The 24,703-nt window shown below is 53.3% G+C and overlaps 2 protein-coding genes across 5 annotated transcripts in view; both read left to right on the forward strand.

Moving 5' to 3' along the window:
* Positions 1-900: 900 nt before the first annotated feature.
* Positions 901-7,399, forward strand: AK4 (adenylate kinase 4). Its single transcript, XM_064516324.1, has 5 exons — positions 901-1,146; positions 4,412-4,531; positions 4,968-5,140; positions 5,383-5,501; positions 5,620-7,399. The coding sequence occupies exons 1-5, from the start codon at positions 1,002-1,004 to the stop codon at positions 5,732-5,734; spliced, it is 672 nt and encodes a 223-aa protein (XP_064372394.1). The 5' UTR covers positions 901-1,001; the 3' UTR covers positions 5,735-7,399.
* A 1,039-nt stretch (positions 7,400-8,438) lies between these two features.
* The window catches only part of DNAJC6 (DnaJ heat shock protein family (Hsp40) member C6), a 54,642-nt gene continuing 38,377 nt past the window's right edge, over positions 8,439-24,703 (forward strand). The window contains exons 1-2 of one of the 4 annotated variants that reach the window (XM_064516325.1): positions 8,439-8,640; positions 23,058-23,313. In XM_064516325.1, the coding sequence (XP_064372395.1) occupies positions 23,085-23,313 (229 nt within the window). In that variant the 5' untranslated portion in view covers positions 8,439-8,640; positions 23,058-23,084. Of the gene's footprint in view, positions 8,641-9,999; positions 10,109-23,057; positions 23,314-24,703 lie in introns of those variants that run through there. The other 3 variants (XM_064516327.1, XM_064516328.1, XM_064516326.1) reach the window with 3 other exon arrangements.

A 24,703-nucleotide genomic window follows, 5' to 3' on the forward strand; every position in this document is an offset into this window, starting at 1 on the left:
ATGAAGGGACACGGACACCTGCGACATGGACACCTGGGACATGGGCATGGGATGGGGGTGTGGGGACATGGGGTACGGGACATGGCGGACACAGGGACATGGGACATGGCCATGGGGACATGAAGGGACACGGACACCTGCGACATGGACACCTGGGACATGGGCATGGGATGGGGGTGTGGGGACATGGGGTACAGGACATGGTGGGACATGGACACATGGGACATGGGCATGGGATGGGGGTGTGGGGACATGGGGTACAGGACATGGTGGGACACGGACACATGGGACACAGGAGACGGGTGTGGGACACGGGCACGGGATATGGGCACAAGGACACAAATACGGACACAGGGACACGGACAGAGGATACAGACATGGGATGGGGACATGGACACAGGGACAGAGGGACCGGGACATGGACACACGGACAGGGGACACAGGGGCCTGGACGGGGACGTGGGACATGGACACACGGGCATGGGACACGGGCCTGGACGTGCCGTGGGACTCACCTCGGGGCAAGCGGGGCCCTTTCTGCAAACGTCTGGATCCCGCCTGGATCTCCTGCGCTCGCCAGGCCCGGAGCGCACCATTCCCATGGGAACATCCCATCCCCGTGGGAAGGCCCCATTCCCATGGGAACATCCCGCAGTGGCCCCACGCCAGCCCCGAGCCCTGCGTGGCCGGGGCGCTCCGGGGAAAGGCGGCTTTTCGCCTCGGGGGGGGGTTTCGCATCCCACGGCCGGGCCGCGCCGAGCTGCTCCGGCCACGAGACCCCACGGCACCGGCGGGGCGGCCGCTCCTGGCTCCCGGCCGTGGGGCTTCCCGCGGGAGCCCCGTCGGGGCGGGCGGGCCGGCGGCAGGACTACAAGTCCCAGGGTGCCGCGGCCCGAGGGGGCGGCGGCGGCGGCGGCCGCTGCGCGCTGAGGTGTCGGGGCGGGCGGCGGCGGCGGCGGCGGAGGCTGCGCTGCCCGCGGGGGCCGCGGCGGGCGCCGGCCATGGCCTCCAAGGTGCTGCGGGCCGTGGTGCTGGGCCCCCCCGGCTCGGGCAAGGGCACCGTGTGCGAGCGCATCGCCCGCAGCTTCGGCCTCCAGCGCCTCTCCAGCGGCCGCGTCCTGCGGGAGAGCCTCCGCGCCGGCGGCGGTGAGCGCCGGGGGTGGCCGTGCCGTCGGGGCTGGGGACCGCGGGGGTGGCCGTGCCGTCGGGGATGGGGACAGCGGGAGCAGCTGCACCGTCGGGGCTGGGGACCGCGGGGACACCGGGGATGGCCGTGCCGTCGGGGATGGGGACACCAGGGACACCTGGGACACCGGGGATGGCCGTGCCGTCGGGGATGGGGACACCAGAGACACTGGGGGTGGCCGTGCCAACAGGGCTGGGGACACCAGGGACACCTGGGACACTGGGGATGGCCGTGCCGTCGGGGCTGGGGACACCAGGGACACCTGGGACACTGGGGATGGCCGTGCCGTCGGGGCTGGGGACACCAGGGACACTGGGGGTGGCCGTGCCACCAGGGCTGGGGACACCAGGGACACCAGGGACACTGGGGATGGCTGTGCCACCAGGGCTGGGGACACCAGGGACACTGGGGGTGGCCGTGCCAACAGGGCTGGGGACACCAGGGACACCTGGGACAGTGGGGATGGCCGTGCCGTCGGGGCTGGGGACACCAGGGACACTGGGGGTGGCCGTGCCACCAGGGCTGGGGACACCAGGGACACCTGGGACACTGGGGATGGCCGTGCCGTCGGGGCTGGGGACACCAGGGACACTGGGGGTGGCCGTGCCACCAGGGCTGGGGACACCAGGGACACCTGGGACACTGGGGATGGCCGTGCCGTCGGGGATGGGGACGCCAGGGACACGGGGGGTGGCCGTGCCACCAGGGCTGGGGACACCTGGGACACTGGGGATGGCCGTGCCGTCGGGGATGGGGACGCCAGGGTGGCCGTGCCGTCGGGACCAGGGACACCGGGGATGGCTGTGCCGGCAGGGCCGGGGGCGCTGGGGTGGCTGCGCCGTCGGGGATGGGGACACCGGGGACACTGGGGGTGGCCATGCCATCGGGGCCGGGGACGCCTGGGACACCTGGGACACTGGGGATGGCCATGCCATCAGGGCTGGGGTCACCAGGGGCGACTTCTCAGCTGGCGAAGCCCGCGAGGGGCCGTGCCCGCTGTGCCGCGCTCTGTGCCCTCCTCCGGGGGGGCTTCGATTTAAGGGGGGAAGCGCTTTGCTCTGGCACCCCATTTCTCCCGCTCTCGTTCACCGTGCTGTCCCTGCACCGGGGCGTCGTGTCGCGGCGCTGTCCGGGAGCGCGAGACCGGCCGCTCCTGTGCCCGCCGGCCGGAAAAAAACCACAAACTTCCTTGTGTAAACGCGAAGGACGACGAGATTTCCTAACGCGAGCGGCTTGCGGTAAAGCTGCCCGCTGTCAGGCTCCCGGACGCAGGGGAACGCGGGCGGCTGCGCGGGGCCGCGGGGGGCTGGGGCAGATGCGGGTGCAAGGGGGTTTTGCAAAGCGCATCCACCGGGGCGAGGCTCCCAGCGGAAGCCGTGCCGGGGAGCGGGTACGAAGCGCCTCCGGGTTAAATCGCTCTTAATTTGGTGCATCCGACCTGACTCGCAGGTGCCGCCTTGCCCGCTGGCTGCAGCCGCGGGCAGGGGTGGGAGCGCGGTGCGGTGCAGCGAGGCGCCCGGTCTCCGCGCCCTGCTTCGGGCAGCTTCCCGGGAAAGGCGCCTCCGGGGCGCCCGGGGCCTCCTGCACCTTTGGGCCCTTTCCCGGCGGACACGGGGCGGTTTAGCCACCGCCGCTGCTGCTCGCGGCTCCACGCGCCCCGGGGCCCTTTGCTACGGGCTTGGGAGGCACAGAGCGGCCAGCGCCTGGCTCCCGGTCAGCGTTGCGCGGGGGCAGCGGGGCAGAGTCCAAAGTCTCCCCCGATCCGGGGGGGCCCGGAGCCCGCGGTGGCGCCAGCAGTGGCACTGAACCCATTAATCAGGCGGCCTGGCCTGTCTGCACGGAGCCCAGGCCAGCAGCACCCGCCAGCCCGGCCCCTGCACGCAGCCCCATCGCCTCTGAGGGGCCCTGGCTGCTTGCGGCGGCTCCACGGACGTGTGCGCACGCCCTGTCCATGTAATGCACGCGTGTCCCATCGCTGTCATGCATGCAAGCCCTGGCCATGTAATGCATGCAAACCCCATCAGTATAATGCATGCAAACCCTGTCAATATAATGCATGCCAGCCTCGTTAATATAATGCATTCAAACCTTGTTAATATAATGCATTCAAACCTCGTTAATATAATGCATGCAGGCCTCGGCGATGTACTTCGTGCAAGCCCCAGCGATATCCGCTGATACCGATGTGCCTGTGACTGGTGCAGGAACTGTGGCACCTGCTGCGAGTGACGTTTTCGCGGTTATCGCTAGCTTTTTCAGCTTGGAAGCGTGGGGACGACAGCGAGCGATCTTTCCTCTGCTGTTTGGACGCTCCCCGGACGTCGGCGTTGCGATTTCCAGCCCCGCGTTTGCACAGGCTGGGTGACACAGACCGAAGCACCCCCGGGGCTCCCCACGGCCCGCGGCGGGCCGAGAGAGGCGCCCGCTTTTCCAGGGCTTTTCCAGGGGCTGCTGCCGCTCTGCGGCGCCCGGCGCAGCGGGGTCGGGCAGCCTCGGCGGCGTCCCGGGTTTCCCCAGGCCGGCGCTCGCTTTGCAGCCTGCGACGCCGCGGAGGGCAGGAGCGCCGGGGAAATCTGAACTGCCTAAATTGCAGGTGTAGGAGTGCTGTGGCTGCAGCGCTCGGCAGCCGCTGCCGGAGGGCTAAGCTTGGGCGCCTGCTCAAGCAGAGCTTGCAAATCCCCAGGCAGAGCTTGCAAACCCCCAGGCAGAGCTTGCAAAGCGCCGGGGCAGCAGCGGGCAGGAGCGCGCTCTTAGGCGCACGTTTTGCACGGAGTGGCCTTCACGGAAATATGTGCTCACCCTTCCTCGGCAAGAGGAGGGCGGCAGCGGCGCCTCGGGTGCTTTGCGGGAGCTGGGCAGGGACGGAGAGGCTGGAGAGGGACTGCAGCAGCTGCCTGCAAGCAGCGTGCACCCGTGCCGGAGCGTGCACCCGTGGCGGTGTGCACACCCCGTGCTGGAGCGCTGGCCTGCAGCCTCTGCCTGGTCACCTGGCTGTGCACGCTCGTTTTGCCTGCAAAATCATGAATTTGCAATTCCTGAGATCCTGTGTAAATGCTGGCGCCAGTTTTTCGGGGAGGCGGCTGTACACGGGAGAGGGAGGGGGCAGCCGGGCCCTGCCTGCCTGCACTGCCGGGGGCACGAGCCTGGCGTCTGCTCCCCGCCGGAGCAATCTCTTTTTTTTTTAACAGAAACGTCATGCATGTGGGGTTTTTTTGTCTCGGACAGAGGTCGGCGTCCTGGCGAAGCAGTACGTGGAGCGGGGCCTGCTGGTGCCGGACCACGTCATCACCCGCGTCGTGACGGCCGAGCTGGAGAAGCGGCAGGGCCAGGCCTGGCTCCTCGACGGTGAGCGCGCGGCGCGGGGCCGCTCCGGGCAGCGGGGCGGCGCGGCGGGACAGGGGAGGACGCCGTGCCGGGGAGCAGGTCCGCTGCAGCCATCTCCAGCCGCGCGTGCCAAGGTGTCCGGGCACGATGGCCAGCTTTGGGAGGACGCTGCCTACCCGGACCTCATCCCCCAGGGCCTGGCAGCGTGGAGGTGCCGCGTGACGGGGGCTCGGGGCACGGCAGCTGGAGACCGGGGGGGTTCGAAGCTACCGCTCTTGGTGCTCTCCAGAAACCCTGGGCAGATGCATCTCTCTGGTGGCTCTTCAGAGCAGACGTTTGTCCCAAGGCGCCATCTTCCTCCTCCTCCTCCTCCTCCTCCTCCGTTTTCGGCCCTGGGCGTGCATCCGCGCGGCTTTCCCAGTCTCACGGCCGTCCGTCTGTCCGTCCCCGCGCGCAGGTTTCCCCCGGACGCTGGGACAAGCCAAGGCGCTGGACCGGATCTGCGAGCCGGACCTGGTGATCAGCCTGCACGTGCCGTTCGAGACGCTGAAGGACCGGCTGAGCGCGCGCTGGGTGCACCCGGCCAGCGGCCGAGTCTACAACATGGACTTCAACCCGCCCCACGTCCACGTAAGAGCCGCGGCGGGAGCCGTCCGCGGGCAGGAACCGCGCGCGGACCGGAGACGCCGTTCTCCGCCGTTGGTTTTAAGATCAGCGGGGCGGAAATCCCGCAGCGGTCGGTGCTGAGCACCCGGGAGCCCCGGGAAGCGGGAGGGCGGGATGGACCGATGGTGCAAAGGTGGGAAGAGGAGGCCTGCGGGATGCTCCGCCGCCGGCGCGTCGCTGCAGGGCCGCGTCTGCCTCGTCCGCAGGGCCTGGACGACCTCACGGGCGAGCCGCTGGTGCAGCGCGAGGACGACAGGCCCGAGGCGGTGGCCGCCCGGCTCCGCAAGTACAAAGACGCCGTGAAGCCGGTGATAGAGCTGTACAGGTGGGTCGGGACGCGGGGGCGAAACCTCGCCAGCAGCCTGTTAGGAGCCGCGCGGGCCGCAAACGCTCCTGTCCCCAAAAAACCGCAGGCCCTGACTCCTCTCCCGTCTCTTTTCCAGGAGCAGAGGTGTCCTTCACTCGTTCTCGGGGACAGAGACCAATAAAATCTGGCCGTACGTTTACGCTCTGCTTTGCCACAGGATCCCGCCGGTTCACGCCGAAGAGGAAAACTAAACGTTTTGTGCAAAGGACCAAGAATTAATGCAACCCCGTATCCGGTGTCTCAGCACGGTCCCGGGGCTGTGCTCAGATCGTGCGGTGTCTAGAGTAACTTCCCTGGATGCACGGGAGAAGAGCTGTGGAAACACGGTTACAGCCGGTGTCAGGATGAAAAGACCTGCCTTTAAAAGGTCACCTCTGCTAGGATAAGTGTTTCTCGTTTTCAGGCTACAAAATATTTCTGCATGTGATCCAAGTGCACTGACCAATGAGGCAAACCTAGGTAATGATTATATCGGGTCTGCGTCGCGTGTCGTGATCTCCCCGCTGCCGCCGCGCGAAGCCCCGTCTCCCTCGGGTCCGTCACGTGCCGCTCCGCTGCCCCGCAGTGCAGCCCGCCCCCGACCGCTCTACACGATTTGTTTTTTAAATTATTTTCTATTAAATTTTTCTATTAAATTTCTCAGAGAAATAAAGCTGTAAAATGCAAGGCTTAGCCCGGTGGGAGCTGGGGAGCAACACGGGAAACCCAGAATTGTGAAGATCCCATTTCCACTGTTAATATGCATAGAGGAGGCAAAAATTTTGGAGATAAACTTTATATTTGTGCTTTTTCCATGAAGAGAGACGAGAAAGCTTTTCTACGAAGCTGCTACGTGGTCTAGCTTTGCTGGAACGACGCGACGCCGATTAGCAGGCGCCGCGTTGCAGAAGAGTTGCACTAGCTTGTGCTCGAGTCGTTTATCGCTTTTAATACTATGGGACATAGTGGTCATATTGTAATAGTTTCTCCCAAAGGTTTATTTGAACGTGTTTCTGCAAGCGCCGGCACCCGGGTCTGCGGCTGGTGTCGGGGCCGGCTTTCCCAAACTGGAAGTACTGTAAACCCGTCTGGCGTGGAGGTCGTACCTAATCCCCGGGGACCTCCTCGAGTCCCCGTGAGTTGCCTTATTTTGTAGAGTATATATTTAAGAAAAAAGCAAGACGTGTATTCTTCAGGTTTAAAACAAGCGCTGGATTTTAGCCTCCGCTGGCGAGAGCGCCCGGCGGAGCTGCTCGCGTTGGCCCGGCTCGCGGGGCTGCACCAGACCGCCGGCGGCTCGGCCGGGGCTGGGAGGGCTGTCGGGGCTTGTGCCGGGCCAGTTGGGTAGCTAAAACCTATGGGAGATTTTATGGTAGCTAAAACAAAACCTATGGCAGATTTTAGATGGGAAGGATTTTAGATTTTTTTTTTCCATGACCTAGAGGAAAGGGCTGGGCTGTTTTTTTAAACGCAAGCCTAGAAATAGCTGAAATGCATGGGATGTTTTCCTTCTAACGGCGTCAGGCAAGAGGGGAAGAGGTGATGGGGTTTTCTGCTGTAGAAAAGTGCATTTTTAGAGACTCTGAAGATGCGAGGCCCCCGGTACCCCCGATATTGCAAATGGGCTCAGTCAGGAACGTGTCTGATTTGATCCAGAAATATGCAGCTGCAGCGATGTGCCCGTGCCGGGGATGTCTGCTCGAAGCCCTGGGTTTGCACCGCAGCTGTGCTGCTGCGGGCAGTGAGGAAGAGGAGGAGGAGGAAGATGGTGCTGCCGGGGCGCCGAAACGCAGCGCGATGCTCCCCTCTGCAGCTCCCTCCTCGGAGCATCCCATCGCCGCTCCGCAGGCATCAATAAAACCTTCTGCTCCTTCCCATGTCCCGTGGCATCTGTTGGGGCAGCGGCGTGGGCGGGGGGGTATTTCTTCTGCACAGCTCCAGCTGGTAAAATAGGGAGGAAGAAGAGCGACGTGAGCTAGCGAAGGAAACCGGGGGGAAAACCGAAGGCTGCAGCCCGGAGAGGCTCGTTTTCAGCTGTCGAGTAGCCGTGGGGCGGCAAAGCAAGCGCCGGTGACGCAGCAGCATCGCGTCCCCTTTCGGGGTGACCCGGCCCGGGTTTGGTCCCCGGCCGCCGCGTGGCTGCGGAGAGCCGGCGGGGGACCCTCTCGCTGCTCCGGCGGGCGCGGGACGGTCCCCAAGGAGTGCTGGTGTGTCCCGCTTACCCGCGACCCCGTTAATTAAGGCGGGTGTTTCCCCGGGGTGCAGCCGCCCGTTACGGGTTTCCTGGCACTTCACAACCTGGACGTTAATGGCATTAAATTCCTCTCTTTCTGTTAAATTTGTGTGTGTTTTACAATACACATCCATTTATGTAAGACGGTATTCTTTACTTGCTTTCTGCATTGCACCCTGATTATTTGCAGTAAAGCTGCCTTAGCCTCGTCCTCCAGCGTCGGGCCCTGGGGGCAGCGCCCGGAGCCACCCGCTCGCCGCGCTCCTCCGCTTCCCCGGGGCTGGAGCTGCTGGGCGCTGGGATGCCGCGGGGATGCGGGCGAGGGGACCGGGATCACCGGTCAAAACCCCGGAACCGCCCCGGGAGCCCGTAACCCGGTGGCATCCGTCGTGCCGTTGCATTAAAGCCGGTGGGAGCGGTGGTGAGCGTGGCTGGGGCATCGCTTAGCTGCAGCGGTGGCGGGTGCCCAGCGCGGTGCCTCGGCCCCGCTGCGGTCCCCACTGCGTGTGACCCTTCGCGGCGGACCGGCACGTCTTTGCTCCGGGCCTTGGCACGCCGTTCAGCGCTGCCCCACGTGCCGGCCCCCGCGCTCGCCCGCGGCATCTCACGTCGCCTAAGGGGAAAAACCCGCTGCCAGGCTCCCTCGGCTCTGTGCACTCCCGATCCTGCTCCGTGCCGCATTTTGGGAGCTGTGTGCTGCCTGCTGCATCCTCATCCTCATCGTCTGCTGGCTGGGGATAAGCCCAAAGTCGGTGCCCGGCTGCGTGCGCGCATCCCGCCCCGGTGACCCGCATGACACATCGGGAGCCGGCGGCGTCCGGGCGCTCCGCCGGGCTTCTTGCCGCCAGCCGAGCGGGGCGAGGATGAACGGCGCCGCAAATAAAGGTGAGGAAGCGGGATAAACGCAGCGGCGCGGGGTGGGAGCGGGGCCAGACGCTGCACGAGCAAATGCGCGATTTGTTTGCAGCCGGCGCTGCTGAGTAATCGTTAGGAATGCACCCTGCAATTCTGCAGCTTTGATGCAAAAATCCCAGTTAAAAACGTTATATAACATACTTGATGTAATCTATTGCAAGGAAACCTGCTTCTCTTTTCAGCGTATCTCATATTGCTATCTGATGGCTATTTAAGATGCTGAAATTAGTAAAAACATACCTATGCATTTAGCATTTAATACCTTAAAGCTGTCTCCTGCTCTGCACACCTGAATAACCAGGTGCAGAACGTCACCATCTCCTCTTGCACCCCCAAATATGCATTTGTGCCTTTTAATACTCTGAAATCCATTTGGGCATATTAGCTTCAATGAAGAAAAATAAAGTCATGTTCAGGCTTAAAATAATAATCATGGTTCATATCTGAACATACCTATATTTCTTACAGAAAGGTTAATTGGGCGTATATTTAAGAATATAAATATTGATAAAAGCAGATCTTCAGCCTTTTGCAGCACGCCCGCTGCCAAGCTGACCTTCACAATTGCATAGTTTGTTATTCCGAGGTAGACATAATACTGCATTCCCTTTAAAAAGCCTGTTTCTGCCCAGAAAAAAAAAAAATCGCACAATATTAAATTTGCTTCGGCGTTTCTAAGGCAGCCACAGCCGAGGCTGCTCCGAGAGGCGAGGGCAGGAGCAGACAATATCAGGGAGACCGGCGGCTATGCTGGCCATGCTGTGCATCTAATTTCGATACCTAAGGTATGTGTTCGTGCTGCACAGCATTATTTCTGGATTACCGGGGCTTTAAATCCTGAATTTTAACCCGTTTGTGGTATATTTGTGACTCTTATCCCTACACCCTTATTTTGGCTACTGCCGAGGAGGAGGAGGAGGGGGAGGAAAACGTCAAGACGGGCCTGCAAGACTGGGAACTAGGGACTTCACCCAGCTTCCGAATTTGGATGAGAGCCTCCATCTTCTGCGAGCCCTCCGGCAGGCGATTCCTCTTAGTCATAGCCTTCGCCGGGAAAAAATCCCTGCGCCGAGCCATGCGGCCGGCGCAGGCAGCGTTAAGGCAGCCGGGCTCGCACTATATTTAGACAGCTGTGACACAGCCGGCTTGTTTATGGTCCCAGAAACGCCAACAGCTGATAGATGCAGCGACTCGGAGCGCCGCAGCCCTTAAGGAGGAACCATATTCTGTCCTTGAGCGGGGTTTTTGCTGCCTGCCGCTGGCAGGGTAAGCGCCGGCGTTTCATTGCTGACCGCGCTAATCTGCTCCGCGCGGGGCTTTGCCCTGCCGCAGATTAATCCCGGGCGGCCGGAGCCCGCATGGGATTTTCCCGGCGCCGCGCCGCGATCCCGGCGGCCCCGCGGAGAGGCTCGGCGAGGCCGCGGGAGAGGCGCCGGAGGTAAGCGGGGCGGCGGGGGCCGGCCGGAGGGACCCGAAGCGGTGCGGCGGTGCCCCTTAGCACCGCGATTTGGAGGGTAAATCGCTGCGATTATACAGAATAGTCCCTGTAAGTCACAGCTGTGACAGCGTCTGACTTAGATACTGCAATTTCCATTCACCGTAAAAATTAGATTAGGGAGGCTTTGTCATTTTTTCATCGGTGGATAAGGCAGCTGTGGGAAGCCCCTTAAATAAGATGACTATAAATATTACTTTATTTGCAATACAATATAAATACGATTTTATGAATGTGGACAGTAGTTTAAGGTAGCGCGCGAGGCCCTGTTTGGCCAGGCACGGTGTGCAATGCCCAGCTGCCTCCCACCCGGGTAGGGTCTTGTCTTCAGTATACAAGAAATCCATGAGAAATTAAAAAGATGCAGAATTGTATCTATTTAGATGCCTAAATCACGGCTGGAAAACAGAGATACAGAGAGATTGGGTGTGCTGAACAAAACCATGGAGGAGAAACGTGGCCAAGGCCAGGGTCCTAGCCAGGTGCTCTGCAATGGGGCTTTTATGGTGCTGGCAATTTGTGGAGTTTATCCCTTCCGCAAAACATGTGTCTTGAAACAGGGGAAGAAGAAAAAAGGGCCTGAAATCTTTTATCACTTGAATTTCTGCTCCAAATAATTCTTTTTATGTGAAGTTTTCCATTAAAATTAATTTACTTTCTACCTAGTAAGCATTTTCTACACTAACATTTCTATGCAGTGGCTCCTTTGCCACTTACCTTTTAGGCAACAGGCATCCTGTATCCCAACCCAATATTTAAAGCAGAAGCAGGCAGACATTTATAACACAGGCTGCAGTCACCTACTGTAATTCCCCCCTGCCACCTTTTCCCTTGCAGAAGCAGGCGCGAGCTCCCTTTTTGCGCCCTTACCCCCTTCATCGCCACCCCTCCATCGTCGTGGTTGCCAGGACCGCACACACCGTGGGTGGCAAACGCTGAATTTTGAAGAGGGCACCCCGCTCCCTAACCCACGTCCTCGTCCACGTGCCCCCCACGTTCCCCCAGAGCAAATGTTCGTTTTGCTCTAATTGCCGGCTGGGAGAGGGAGTGCGGGCACCGGAGCCTGCCTCTGCCCGTGGTCGCGGAGGCCGAATAGCCGCGAGCAGGGACAGGAGCTCGGCGACGAAGGTATGTGGAGGTACGAGGGAACTCTTTGCAGTTGCATATGTTCACCTTGGTCTCCTGGTAAAACTTCAGCTAAGCTTTTTTTCTGCTAATGCCTAAAGTGTGGTGACATGATGGGAGAAACAAGCCTCCAAAAGGCGGTAGCTGGCGGTGCCAGGGTCCCGGGGTGACGGCAGTTTTCAGAGGTGCGGCGGTTCAAGCAGTGTGGGTGCAACGAAGGTGTGCGCTCTTCAGCTCTGCTTCTGCAAATGTTTGCTCTCGATATTTGCCTTCAGCCCCACCAGATTTTTCCGCGTATTTAAACCCAAGCACGCACAAACAAAATGCCAGCGGTGGGAGCCACCCTGCAAACCGCTCGTGCATAAGTATTTTGCAGCCACGTGGTATAAACTACTCCCTTCAGTGTTACTGTTGGAGTCAATACAAGTGATCAGAAATTATTTCCTATCCTAAATGACATTGAAACCCTGAGCTAGAGCCACATGGAAATGAGAGTGTCCCAAGTCCCTTCTCCTGCCCCATCTTTGCCGTTGCTTGCCCTCCTCCCAGGGAAGCGGCCCGCGGCTCGGAGCAACGCTGGCTGCGGTGGCACAGCAGAGCGGAGGGCAGGCCGTGACAGCGCGTCCCGGGAGAGGCACGCGGCTCCGAGTCCTTTCTGCTGAGTCAAGCGTGCTTGCATGGGGATGCTCGCGAGCTTTTGTGTTGCACCGTGTCCTGAACGCATCCAAAAAAAGCACGTTCCAGCACGAGCGACAGGGCAAAGCTGCGTAATCCACAATAGGGTTTAATAGCTCATTGTAGAAGGAAAGAGAGGACTGGTTTTTGTTAGGTTTCAATAGTGCAAACGGGTCACAAGGAGACCAGCAACTGCATTCGTACCCAGCCCTGCTCCCTCTGTGCTACCTGCCTTGCTTAAAGGGGCTGTAACGTCACTAGGATCCAAACTTCTCGTTCTTGTACCACCCAATTGACAGTCTGCATCTAAAGTCATGATACTCAGCTGCAGACCATTCCCGCATCAATCCAGTTAAATGTCTCTCCACTTGAATCGCACCCGGACATCCGTGGAGTGTCCTGGGCATTGAAAAACATCATGGGGGAGAGTGGACACAGCCTCATAGTGCCTGCTTGAATATTACCCGAGAAATGATGGTGAGAAGAGCTACACATCTGAACCAAAGCTGCCTCAATTAGGTGTGATGGGAGACCTGCAAGTCTGTAGATACTGTGAGCTGAGACAGACACCAACTTTTATCTGTTTTATAGAGCAGCCAGAATAATGAGTCCCTAATAATATTATTCTTCCTAGTATTATTAGATCATCAGTATACTTCTGAAACCTGTAAGAGAGTAGAAACAATTTAATGGAGAAAACAAAGAGATGTGCTGTGCTTCTGGCAAACCTTCCTGCGCTATGAGGTGAAGATTCACCCATGCTCTTCCTACCTCTAGTTGCCTGGAGCTCCCTCATATGCTCAAAGGGAGACTGTCACTTTGAAACTTATAGCAAGGATGCTCATCCCCGGCCCTGGTCCCCCAGAGAAAATCCTTGTTCCATGCAGTCTAAATTGGGGGGTCCAAGTTCACCTGACAACACTTCTTCAACTCACCCTGGAGCTACAGCATCAGCTGCTTTAAGTGTCTTCCTCATTGCTGGAAGCATTAGCAGCTGTGAGAAACACAGTTTGCTTCCCCCATCTGCTCCTTCCCCAGAGGAGAGAAGGGCACCTGGACAAAAGGGTGAGTGGGAGGTGCCAGGACAGAGGAGAAGGCAGCAAGCTTACTAAAAGAGGTACAAGATACAGATGCCTATAGTCTGATGCCCTCTCCTAGTCATATTGGCAGCTTTTTCCTTCTCTTCCTTGCTTTCCGTAGTGAAAAACGGCAAGTGGTTTCTGCGGTATCCCTGTAGGGCTCTGACTTCAGTGTGATTAGCGTTGGCCAGCTGGCACCGTCCACAACGCTGATGAGTGTACGCTCCAAGCGCGGTGTGTGACCCAGGGAGGAGTTCCTAGCTCCTGCATCGCGTTGCGCTGCGGTCCAGCAGCTCACGCTCCAGCCTGGGAGAGCCTCTCTTTGCTGGCTGGGTTTTTCCTACTTGCTGGGTGGTTTCTTAGCTAGTCCCTTCAGCTCCTTCTGCTTTAGTCCTCTGCTTGATCCCACGTGCTTTAAACTGCAGGTCCTCAAGGTTGGCTCATCTCTTGCTTGTGTGAGGACCTCACCTTGCACGAAGAGATGCTGCTCTCAGCCAGTCCCGTGTGCTGCCTCAATCCGGGCAGCGGCAGCCAGCTCGCGTGGTGGGTTTCCAGCACGCGTCTCGAGCGCCAAGCGCTGCAATGTTGGGACCGGGAGATGCGTACCGCGGCCATCTGACACGGCATGTCAAATGCCATGTTTGAGTGCTCTTCTGTTTCCATTAAAACACGCCCTACCTTAAGACTTCATTTCTCTTTGACATGCTTGTAGTTAAGTATTGAGTGTTAAGTGAATTGCACAGCATCTTTGGAAATTGAGCCAAGGTGGTTTTTGGATTCATGGCATCGGTTGTGTCAAGTGAAATATGAGCTGAATTTCACTGCGTATTCATTTTGCTCAGGAAACTTAGCATTTACCACAGGAAAACCACTCACTCCCTTTAGTTTTCAATCTTTTATTTGAATCAAATATCTTAAAAATACAGGATTTTTGCAAGTTTTTTTTCCCCCCTCCTAATGAAAGTAAAATTCTGTCTAAATTAGTGCTGGAGCCAGACACTGAGCACAGCAGCAGCAATCGAAGTTACCCAGTGATGACTCATTTGCTGTATGTGTAAGAAGCTGTATATTTTTTTTTATTCTTGTTTTTACTAACAACCCTTTTCCAATACAAACAATCCCCTACTAAAAAGAAACTCAAAATTACACGTACCCTTTGTATATGTTTAAAAATGCAAAAATCTGGCTGTGAGTTTTATGCTGTTTTAAGCACAATGGAAAAAAAGTGACAAGGCAATCCGCAGCTATGTGTGTTGTTAGAGCATGAACCGAGTAATTAGTCTTTGAAACTCACTGTTGCAAGCAGCTGACTAAGTTTAATGCAGTTAAGCTGGGATTTTCCAAGGCACCAACTATAGGCCTAGCTTTGCTACAGTTCTAGTTTAGTATAGAGCTCCCATTGTCAGGAATGGGAATGTCCCTGCGTTTCTGAACTCATACCTTTCATGAATCTAATCAGGATTATACATGTACATATTTCACAGACTTGCAAACAAGCTTTAGGAGGTCTGAGCCCAGATTTTTTATGGTATTTAGCTACTTATCTCACAGTGAATGGGAAACTACGAATGAGTGGTAGTTAGGCACCTAACTAACTAAATACCTGATTTTGGCCTGAGCAGTTGTACAAATGACTGTACAGTCTCCAGTTTTCCAGCAGTTTGCAGGCTAGGGACTTCCCTATTTAATAGCTCCTTTTAGATTTTTTTTTCCATGAATTTCACCAAACTCTTTCTGAAGCATGTAAATTTTTAGCATCTACAACAGCCTTTAGCAAGCAGCTTCACAGTTTAACTTTGCTAAGGAGTCAGTCAAGCACTTGAGTACTCTGAAACAACGTCTTGTGCTGAAATGAGTAAGTCATACCTCATCTCTGACAGCGTTTTAGCAAGACTGAAAGACAAGAAATAAAAATATGCAGGCCACTGCCGTACCACTTAATGGTTTGTAGTATCATGAAGAGGAAAGAAACGATGCAAAAGACGACAGTGAGAGTTAAACAGTAGTGACGCCACACATCACTGCAAAATAAAATGACGACAAGCTGTATTGAATTAAAAGAAAAAAAAAGAAGAAGAAGACAGGGAAACTAATGCGAAGGGGAATGACTTGTATATGTCAGATATATTCCACGGCCAAGATATCTGTCCGTAACTCTTGACCCACAATGAGAACACTGCGTACTGCCTAAGAGAAGATAAAAATCAAGGAGAGGGAGAGGACCACTATAGATTTGGAGATAACATTTCTAAAGTTTCTCAGCAAAGTTTAGCTTTTAATTCAGAACAACTTTTCTGAGCTAACTTTTTTCTTTCTCCTTTCTATGAGTCGTCTTGCAGATACGCCAGCTTACCAGTGTGCCCCTATTGGTCTGGTAGATAAATCAGGCAAACACAACTGCTGTGGAAGTTATTTGTGGAGGTTTCTGATAGCACACGCTATGAAACTCTCCCTCAGCTCTCAAACTCACAAGACACTTTCAGGATAATTATACACGAGTTTTGGTACTAGTATTAGAATGAATGCTTTTATGTGAGCACTTGCAATGCTTTCTTTCCCATCAGCATTCTTGGCAACAAAAGTTTCCTTCTACAGACACTTGTATAAGGACAACGAACACCTTCTGAAATTAAATTATGGCTATTGTTTGACAAACACTTGTGAATATGTTCTTTAATATTCATCCAGCTCTTGCTATCAATAAGGCTGTTGATATTCCAATTAAGTTTAGCTGCAGTGAATGCTCAGGGCTTCATCTGATAAAGGCAAGCAAAGATTTAATTGATATGCCCTGTGTCTAATCTTTAAAGATAAATCTGAAACTTTTTCTCAAGACCACATTTACTTACCTTTAGAGATGAAGAAAATAGGAACCAAAATTTCAGAAGTTTCTGAATATCAGAGGGGGTTAAAAAAGGATTTAGATCAGCTGAGCTGTCTCTACCTGGATCCTAAAAAGCTCAGCCCTATCTGCTAGTGGCAAACTGCATCCCACACTGGTAACACATACTACCCCGCACTGAGTACCCACCGCTAATAGGCAGACTGCCACTATCTCTGTAATTCTCTAGCAAATCTGAGCACAGACACACTAGTTCCCATAGCCTAATACAGAAAGGGGAACCAAATGGCTATCCTTTACTCCAATCCAAATACCACTTATTTATCCTCAGCACAAGTCCGGCCACTGGTCTGAAGCCATATTTTTGGCTCTGTACCAAGATCCTGTAACCATTTTGCTTGCATGTGCCTATTCTCATAGTACACCTGAACCAATGCTACTGGCCAGCTGTGGTGCTGTCCAAATAATGAGTTAAGCCTCCAGATGCAAGGGCAAGAAGTGTGAGCCTTGCTTTACAAGTCACACATGCACAAAATCATTGGTACTTGAGTGGTACCTGATGTTTCATCTCCTGCTTCACCTCTGAACATGCAAACATGAAGAGCTCATTCTCCAGGAGTATGAATTGCAAAAGGAAGGCACCTGGGGTTTTGTTTTGGCAGTTATCAAAATTACCATGACAATGAACTGCCAAGAAAGAAACCCTTACTCACGCTCCCTGATTACCTCAATAAATTCAGAGCCCGGAGGAGTGGCATCTGGTGCCTGCAGATGGAAGAGAAGAATCATGGGAAGGGCTCCTGCTAAAGAGAGGGAAGGCCTTGCTAAAACTCTATAAGTGTGTGTGAGTCAGCTGAAGTTCAAGGCAGTCCCTTATCTAAGATTTGGCTTTTTTTTCTTTCTTTTTTTCTTTTTTTAAGAGAAAAGCTGTTTAGAAGACATTGTTTTTCTACCTTGGCTTCAGAGAAGATGAGTAGTAAGGTAAAAGTCTTGTATATGCAAAAGTTTATTCATTGCCTCACTTAAGGAGTGGAAATTATTCAACAACCCCTATTTTGAAGGGGAGGCAGGAGATGGTATTTTGGTTTTGTTCTCCTTAGGATGAGAAACAAAGTGAAATGGCTAATGTTGTATGATATCGTATCAGCTCTTGATGACCTTTGTTAGCTGCTGTTATCTCTGAGTTATTATTTTTTTTTAAACTATAATTTTTTTTTTGAAGTGGAATTGGTTTGGGTCTTACCAAAACTTTCCATTTGTTCTTCATTATATTAAACCTCAGTCAGAAGGGAAATGCAGTACTTTTTTTCTTTAACTGTTCTTTATGACCTTAAAAAAAAGAAAGAGTGGTAGGTGCAATGAAGATGTAACTTGTTCTTGGAAGTTAATTTGAATGATGCCACGTGGCTTAAGTTTTTAAGATCTTTCTATTCTGTTTGGATGCACCAGGCCAAAAATAAAGTAGAAAAATCAAGGTATTCTTTATGCGTGGCAGTAATGCCCCAGCCTCTGCATCCAAAATGCAGTGGAGTTACCTCTTACAGTCCATCTGCTTGCTGATGGTAACAAAGGTGGTAGGTCTAGCTCAGACAAGGAGCTTGCTAGCTTTAATCAATTAGTAGCAGATTTGCTTAACCAGGGTTAACCAGGAGGCTGTTATTTAAAATGCTGGTAGCTGCTGTGGCATTAAGTAGGCTAGAGCTCCCTGTGGTGGAGATGCCTAGTCCTTCCAGGAGAAGAGGGTAGTAGGACAGGCTCTTCCCCTAAGAGCACAGGAAATGGGTGTTTGTCGGAGTGAAGTTTCGATGAGGCAGGTCCAGGAGAAAGTGCCTAACAGAAAAATGTGACAATACTCTTGCTTCTGTGTTGGAAGAGTACCCAAGCCACCAGGCCCGAAGCAGCCTGTGTGGAAAGTCTGTGAGCAGAGAGGTGGCTCTGCAGCACGTGGCTGGGACAGTGAGTCTGGTTTCTGCTGTCTGCTTTTGGGTTTGGTTCTGTGTTCTTATCAGGGTGGGAGCCTTCCAAGGATAAATGTGATCCTGAGATAGAGAGATACATAGTTTTAAGTGTTGCTACTTCCATATAGAATTAATTTTTAGGACAGGAAAGACGTTTTTAGTACCTCAAAGTCTTAAAGACTAGCTAGGTTAAGCATCAAAATTCCAAGTTGAAGGCACAAGCAGTGTCCAGCTACTTAGTGTGTACTGCTATGGCTCTGCTGTAGGCCTAGGTGGGGTTTCTGGTGGGGACAGGCTGTCAAAAATTTATGAAACCACTTCGATTTATACAGGTGTTCAAGCCTATTTTCATCTGCAGGATGATTCATGTCATACAGTTAAGTCCTTCATAATGTAGCGGTGTATGATACAGAGGATTGCTGAATTACAGAAGGGTTCTCCAGGATGCAACTGTGGCTATCCACCATGTGTGCTCCATGCGAAGTTTGAAGGAAGGTAAAAATAATTAAAGGAGCTTGTGCTGTTTTTTCTGAAAGCCCACTGTAGAGATTAGCCGTTATAGAGATGCTGAAGGTAGCCTAAATGCAGGAATCTGTCAATTAAGGTTATTCGTTTAGGATTGGTATGCTTCGAAGAGGGAGTAATTCTCTAGGTTATGTTGTGACATCTTGATGTCCAACTGTAAGGAAGAAGATGCGTGTAAGCATGAACAGAATGGAAGGAAGAAATTATTCTATATTGGGTTACAGGGAGAACAAGTAGTATTGTGTGCTTTTGAAAATGAAAATATTTGCATTATTAAAATCAAGATGGTTTTAAAACAAGTAGGTCTTCTCACTTTGATATTAAAAAAGCCATTTTCGTAATCTTAAGATGAGAAAGAATTCTGCACGTTATTTATTGTCAGTGCTAGTACAGAAATAATAGGTGGTGTCCTGATATCTCTTGAGGTAAGATGGAGGGAAACTTCCAAATGTGAATTTTTGAGAGAAGACAAGCTTGCTGGTTTTTTGGGGGGTGGGGGCTTTGTTTTCCTCTTTGGCAAAATGAATGCTGTTGACAGAACCTTCTATGTGAGGTATCTGAGGAAGTTAAGAAGCGTGAGTAAGTCTTAGTTTTCTTAACAGTGTATGAATTATTCTCAGACAATGAGCAGTCTATGATACAGCATAGCTGGCACTTTTCATATACTTTCCTATGGTTTTGTATTTCTCGCAGAAACTTTGTGTGCGGGGAGGACTGTTGATAGTTCACTGCTCACAGAGGACTAGCACTGATCCATGCTCACTTCCTTCATCAAAAATGTGTATTTATTGAATTTTAAAGGTGTTGCTCAGGATGTTACAGTTTTCTGTTGTAGCTCTCACACTAGTATACAATTTGAATGTATTAATATAGAACTGTGAGCATAACTGCTCATGTATTTGGGGGGTAGGTGTGCTTTGAAACTGCACCCCAATACATGAGGTGCTTGTTTACAGGTACTAAAAGACTTTGGCCCTGCAGCGGCTGCAGTCCAGGCAGAGAAAAGCAGAGCGTTAGAGGCTGGGCAAGTCACTTGACCTTTCCAAGGTCACGCAGCAGGTCAGGCACAGGGTGAGAGCTTGTCTCTCTTGACTCTTGAGGAACATGCAATCCTCCTTAGCATGTCATTAACATCTCCCACAGTCTTAATGGCACCTTCAGGCGTTATCATTCAAACATAACAGGAACATCTATATACATTTGTAGTATCATTAGCCCCTGCTCAATAAATCTTGAAGCATGCTAATGAATTTTTCTAGGCTGCTGTTTCCCTAGATCTGTCTTCTTTACTCTTGCTTAGGAAAGTCATTCCAATTTAACAACACTACTTTGTTTTGTTTGTTTTATACAGCATTCTTTATGCTGTAGACCTCCAAAAGGGAGAAATCATGTGTCCTTTCAGCAGCCCATTGCAAAGGGAGAACTGAGGGAAGGAAAAAGTAAATTATTACTTTAGGCTATACCTGTTCACTTTCCATAGGGCTGGAAAATATATGGATACAATCCCACTAGGGGCCCTCTTTGCATTTGTAGAGGTGGTAATTGCAAGTAAAGCTGGGACTCTAAAGTCAGTTTACTCCTCCGTCCCCTGCACCAAGGTCCCGTGGGGATGCACTGTCCCTTGCTGTGCTTGGCTTGATGCCTTGCAGAAGTCTTTGCCCAGGCCTGGAGCATTGGGGTACCGTGGGGATTCTCCTTCATGAATCTTTGGGGGAAACCAAGCTGTGATCTCAAAAACTTTGGGAAAAACATGCAAAGAAAAGAATTGGTAATGGATTTAACAAAGAGAATCAAATTTTGCTTTCTAAATGCGACTGTGATCTACCTACTGCAGATGCAACAGTGACATCAAAATGAGGCAGGAAATGTTGAGGCAAAGATGCGCTGTAAGGCTTCAGCAGGCAGTGATAATGAGACTGTCTGGTGAAGTCTGACTTCTGCAACTACTGAGACCAGCAAGCTATAATTCCTGCTATAGTGAACCTGTTCTTTTGCTTGAATCCTCTTTCCATGAGAACGTTTTCAGTAGGACCTTACTTTAACTAATTACAGAAAAGACTATCTAATGTTGTATCTAACAGACCCTTTCTGTTTGCTTGTGAGCGAGATGATGTATGGATTTAGGATATGATTTTATCACAGCTGATCTTCTTGAATTAATGGATAAAGGCCATAAACGGAACAGGCTGTTGGCCACTAGGTGACAGTTTGGAAATGGGAGATAGGCCACACATCATGTTGTGATGGCAGGTTTTTCATCTATTTCATTCTAACAGGGTATAATTTCCTCCAGTGCTAGCATGTGAGCATCCTGCCTGGAGTGTTACATAGTCTTAATGTGCCCTCTTCACCTGAGGGGAGACACCCTGTGTTCTACTCACTGGTGAGCGTTTGTCATCTGAGAGAGGAAAACAAATGAAAATACTTAAAAAAAAAAAAAAAAAAAATTGCAGAATTTCCCTTCTTTATATTAGAACATAGTAGGACTTGCTATATTCTAGGGCAATGAAGGTAGTCCAACTTTCTGCAGCATCAGATATGATCCCTAGTAAATATACCTAGGTTTTTTTCTTTACTAGGTTGTGGCATATGAGCAATGTGAGGGAGGGGGACACATTCATATTGGCAAATACCAAAATCTATGTATTGCTTGATACAAAGTAGTATATTAGTACTCCAGTAATAAGGGGACAAACATATACAGTCCTAATCTTGAATTCAAACTCTTACTACTATTAACTGTAAGCCAGTTACATCAGGTTAATTCATTTTAATTTGTTGCTTGCAAATCTACTTGGATTTTTTTGAGAAAATTCTGGGTCACAGATGTATCTTTTCTGCGCTGTAATATAAAATTGCAGGAGTTACGTAAACAATAACACATGAAAGGTATGACTATACCAGATGCCCATGACTCTGGAGGGTTAAATAGGAAATTTGAAGCCAAGTATCAGTAATATCCCAAATTATGGTTATTGCTACTGAAGTGATGGTATTGCTTCAGAAGACAACCCACCTGATTTTTCTAAGCAGAGTACTTTGTGCTCTTTCTATAAGAGACTGAAGGCACATTTGTTCTGCCTGGGTGAAATGATGGCTTTTTTGCCTTTATTTCCCTTAAATGAAAAAGAAAACAATTTGGAACAACTGCAGTGGTCACTTCCTCTGGAGCATCCCACAGTTCCTCTGCTCAACGTGAAACAAAATTACCATCTGCTTGCAATAGTTGTAAAATGTGCAGAGCAAGCTTGGCTCACCAGTTGCTCAAGGACAAATTTTGCGTTGACCTAAAGTGTGTTTACATGTGAACAGCTAAAAATAAACAGGCTAGAACTAACAACAAAAAGGGCCTAGCAGTCAGTGGTAGGGCTTCTTCAGCTCCGTGCCACCTGCTTTAGACGAGCAGTCAAATAAGCCTGGTATTGGGGTGTTAGTGTGGATCTAGGGGTGTTGCCCTCTATGGTACAGCAGAAGCAGGCCAGAAAGGGAGTTGGGGTTTTGTGGGGCTCAGTGCAGAGCCTCGTATTTTCAGTTAGCATAACTGGCTGGTTTTAGCCCATAGTTACCCAACTTGGCCTAATCTTGGCCTGTTCACAAGGAACGCACCTTTCCCCGGTGTGGATTAGAGATGCTGGTGTTGATGGCTATTTCGAGACCCTCCTTATGTGCTGCATGGCCTAGGCCTTTGAGCAAAAGGACCTCTTTGGGACAGCGATGGTCCTGCTGGAGGTGGAACGTAAGACCAGGAGATTTCATTCTCCAGGGCTATCGAACCCAGCACCTTTGGCTAGCAAATGGCTCTGAGTGCGGTTGGGGAACCTCCCCTGAGAAAACGGTTCCTGCCGCTATCGATCGGGGCTGCGGCACCTGCAGGATTGAAGTGTCTTGTGGCCTCATTTATCTGGAGATGTCTGTACCGGTGACCTGAAATCTAAGGAGGCCTGGAGCTGGGGGACGGCTGGCCTCGGCCTTGGCGGAGCCTCGTGGTCTTCCCCTTGTGGCATTAGCGAGCGAAAATGGGCGCTGCTGCTGTGAGGAGGGGCTCGGAGGGAGTGTGGGGCAGGGGGACGAGGGGGGCACGGCCCCCCATCTCCAGCCCTCCCTGCTCTTAGGGGTTTGATGCAACCCATCTGCCTCGGGCTGTGGGACAAATCATGTGGCCTTCACCATCTCCTCCTCCTCCCTTGACCTCCCGAGTGTGGCATTATAGCCCCCAACGGCCGCGCTGAGGGGAGGGGGGTCCCTTCACCTCCCCCCTTCTTCCCCCTCCCCTCAGCGCGGCCGTTGGGCCCCCTTCCCTGCCCCTCCCCCCCTTCTAACGGCCGCGCTGAGGGGGGCGCCCTGCCCCTCCCCCCCTTCTAACGGCCGCGCTGAGGGGGGCGCCCTGCCCCTCCCCCCCCCAACGGCCGCGCTGAGGGGGGCGCCCTTCCCCTCCCCCCCTTCTAACGGCCGCGCTGAGGGGAGGGGGGCCCCTCCCCCCCAACGGCCGCGCGGCTCCGCGCCCGCTTCCGGCCGGGCCCGAGGAGCGCGGCCTGCGCGGCGGCGGCGGCCGGGCCGGGCCGGGGCGGGACCCGCCTCCCTCCGCGGCCGCTGCCGCGAGCCCCGCCGGCGGCGCGGCGCCGCCCCGCCCCTGGGGGCGGCCGGAGCACTTGTGATTTTCCTCCTTCCTTCCTTCCCGCCGGTGTCAGAGGAGCCTCTCTCCGCCTGGCTCGCCCATGAGCCTGCTCGGGAGCTACCGGAAAAAGACCGGCAGTGATGGCTATGAATCTTTGCAGCTGGTGGACAGCAACGGTGACTGCGGCGGCAAGGAGCGCGGCGGCGGCGGCGGCGGGGGGAAGCCGGCGGCGAGCGCGGCGGCGGGCGCAGGCGGCAGGAGCCCCGCGCGGCAGCCGCAGCCGCAGCAGCCCCGCGCCGACGGCGGCGGCAGCACCATGGACAGCTCAGGTGAGGCGGCGCGGCCGGGCCGGGCCTGCGCGGGGCGCGGCGGGGCGCGGAGCGGGGCCGGCAGCTCGCTGTCCCCGGCGCGGGGAGCCGCCCGCGGGGCTCCGGCCGCGGAACAATGGCCGAGTTATTGTTGCCGGGCGAGAAGCCCTTGTGCAGGGGACAATAGCGGCCCTTTGTCCGAGCTGGCCGCGCTGGGCGGTGGCGACGCTCCCGGGGTGAATGCAGCCCCCGATCCGCGGGGGCTTCAGCGGCGCGGAAATTAACAGCCGAGAAAGTCACCTCGCGGGTGGCTCCTGCTTTCCTCCCCCAAGAAGCTTCTGAAGGCAAAATGGACGGGGTGTTTTGGGATCTTTTTCCAAGATATGGTTGACTGACTTATTTCACAGGCTTGTCATTCCCCCCCCTCTCCCCTGCAAAAGACCGGAGTTGCGTTAATTACCTTCCCCCCCTGCCCCCTTTAAATCACGGGGTGGGGGACCAGATGGTCCTTATGACTGGTAATGGGATAGGGAGCTCCTCACCTCTAAATCACAGGTTCAAATTTGCCTGGGCCACCAGTGACCAAGACCACTCATCTAACAGTTTTTGAGGGATCTATTAAAATGAACTGGTTCTCGTTCTGGTTGATCAGGTGTGCCTGTCACAGCGAACATCTATATAGCCTTTGAGGATAACTTTTTGATCAAACTTGTACAGGGAAATATCCTGTTTAGTTGTAAGGGACCAAATTTGATATCTATCCATTATAATGGGATGATCCAGCAGAGATAGCTGTACTGGTTCATGAGTGTGGTTCCCAAGACACTCAGCAGGTACTTAAAAACAAAGATAAAGTATTTTAAAGTGGTAACCTTCTCCAGAGCAAAAATCTAATGACCTATGTCTGGACTTGGGTGAGGAGAGGCTTAACTTGAATTTTTTTTTATACTTTATCTGATAAATACAATTTCAGTCATTTCTCTGATGATAAAAGTAATGTTTCTTTCCCTCTTTCCCTCCCCATTAAAATTTGCCATGCTAGGGTTCTTTCTGTGTTGTTGTTCTTGTTTTTCCTTTTTTAAAATAAACCCCCTTTTTTACGCCTAGATTTTAGGAATGTCTTTTAATTTTGTACTACACTTTTGCTGGAGTTGCTCATAATAATAGTATGTGTCAGTAGATTCTTACTCACAGTAGGCTGCTGTGTAATAGTTACTTGGATTCTTACATTGGCACCCACTGAGATGGTTGGATATTATGGTCAGTTTAAAACATACCATTAAAGCAATTATTGGAATGAGTTTCCTAAAACTTCAAGAACCAGAAGCAGAACGTAGTATTCACGTCCAGCCAGGTGTGGGGAACGTGCTGTAGCTCATGTCAAGTAGTGGCTTTTGTCTAACGTCAGTGT

The sequence above is a fragment of the Dromaius novaehollandiae genome, chromosome 8, assembly GCF_036370855.1.
Source record: "Dromaius novaehollandiae isolate bDroNov1 chromosome 8, bDroNov1.hap1, whole genome shotgun sequence".
Lineage (NCBI taxonomy): Eukaryota > Metazoa > Chordata > Aves > Casuariiformes > Dromaiidae > Dromaius > Dromaius novaehollandiae.